The sequence below is a fragment of the Microtus ochrogaster genome, unplaced genomic scaffold, assembly GCF_000317375.1.
Source record: "Microtus ochrogaster isolate Prairie Vole_2 unplaced genomic scaffold, MicOch1.0 UNK14, whole genome shotgun sequence".
In the NCBI taxonomy this organism is placed as follows: domain Eukaryota; kingdom Metazoa; phylum Chordata; class Mammalia; order Rodentia; family Cricetidae; genus Microtus; species Microtus ochrogaster.
This window is the reverse complement of record NW_004949112.1, coordinates 1,714,714-1,716,300: the sequence shown is the minus strand read 5'-3', so window position 1 is coordinate 1,716,300 and position 1,587 is coordinate 1,714,714. Positions and strand designations below refer to the sequence as shown.

Here is a 1,587-nt window from a genome sequence, read left to right as displayed (position 1 = left end):
CCTGGAACTAGCTCTGTAGACCAGGCTGGTCTCGAACTCACAGAGATCTGCCTGCCTCTGCCTCCCGAGTGCTGGGATTAAAGGTGTGCGCCACCATCGCCCGGCTCCAGGGCTGATTTATTATTATTATTATTATTTTTCCTGGCAATGGTTCCATTTATACCCACCCACGATGGCCAAATGTTTTAAAAAAAAAGAACAACCCAGGTCAAAACAATATCACCTCAACCCCCATTTCCCCCCTTAAATGTCGACTGTCTCAGGGACTTTCCCAGCTTGCCCAGTTCCTAGCCTCAGTGGGTCCTGTGCCAGTAGACCCAATGACCTTTTAGGAGCAAGAGTGATGTCCTTTTCTGTGCCCATTTGCTAGTGGACGACCTAGGTCACCTGCGCGTCCCCAGCCGGGAGAAGGCCTCGGGGGTCCCGGGGGCCCTCCAGAGGGGAGCAGAAGGGAAGAGGGGCGCATCTCGGAATCACCAGAGGTAGCAAGGCTCTCCAGAGGTCGTGGCAGCCATGGAACATACAGGTCTAGCCCCACAGCTGAACTGCAGCCTGGCACGGGTAGTAGGAGGACCAGGAGCCCAGAGTAAGTAGGAACACTTTGGGGACTTAGGGCGGAGCCCTGTTGTTAGCAGGGCATGGCATAAGGGAAGTGGGAGTTAGTAGTTGGACCAGTAAGGGACGGTTGGTGGTCTAAGGAAGGAGCGAGCCGGTTGGAGGCGTGGCTTAAGGGAAAGATAAGGCCTGGAGGGACCTTGGTGGTGGCTTGACCCTTCGCAAAGTGGACGCAGATGTTCCTAAAGGGAACTCACCCACAATCTGTCCAGCAGAGAGGGGCAGTGCAACCTGGGAAGCCAGACATCCTTGTTGGGTACTGAGGTGGATGGAAGCAGAGGCTCAAACTACCTCAGTTCCCTGATTCTTTCCTCTCCATAGGCTGTTCTCATCCCTCTCCCGCCCGCCTTCCCCTCTGAGCCTTCCCCGTCCTCGTTCTGCTCCCGCACGGCGACCCGCTCTCTCAGCAGGAGAGATACCGTTTCCTGCCCGACCTCACACTCCCTTGAGTCGCATCGATGTCCGACCTCCTCTGGATTGGGGACCCCAAAGACAGACCCTTTCTCGACCACCCACTCCACGCCGCGGACCCTCCTCCGAAGCTGGTGGAGGGAGGCCACCCAGGAGTCCCCAGCCCTGGAGACAAGAGCCTAGAATACAGGTGCCCGGACAGAGCAGACTACATTTCCCATAAGGCTTCAGAGCTCTCTTTCCAGGCCAGTGATCGAATCACTCTGGCATTATGGGGATTATAGTTCACAATGCAACTGGTTTTCCCAGCCCTCCAAATCAAAGGCAAATGGGTTTCATGCCCCATCAGGCCTCAGGATTATTTTTGTGACATTGCTCCTATGTATTGTGGGTATTGTAGTTAATAATACTCTACATCAGATGGAGGCATAGTTTGGTTTCCAGTTATTGTTTCAAGATAGTGCCGGGCCGGGCGGTGGTGGCGCACGCCTTTAATCCCAGCACTCAGGAGGCAGAGGCAGGTGGATCTCTGTGAGTTCGAGACCAGCCTGGTCTACAAGA

The 1,587-nt window shown here is 54.9% G+C and overlaps 1 protein-coding gene across 1 annotated transcript in view; it reads left to right on the top strand.

Moving 5' to 3' along the window:
* Nucleotides 1–1,587, top strand: part of Plekha4 (pleckstrin homology domain containing A4) — a 27,255-nt gene that overhangs the window by 5,726 nt on the left and 19,942 nt on the right. The window contains exons 4-5 of the mRNA XM_026789065.1: nt 363–586; nt 937–1,216. Coding sequence (XP_026644866.1) covers nt 363–586; nt 937–1,216 — 504 coding nt within the window. The remainder of the gene's footprint in view (nt 1–362; nt 587–936; nt 1,217–1,587) is intronic.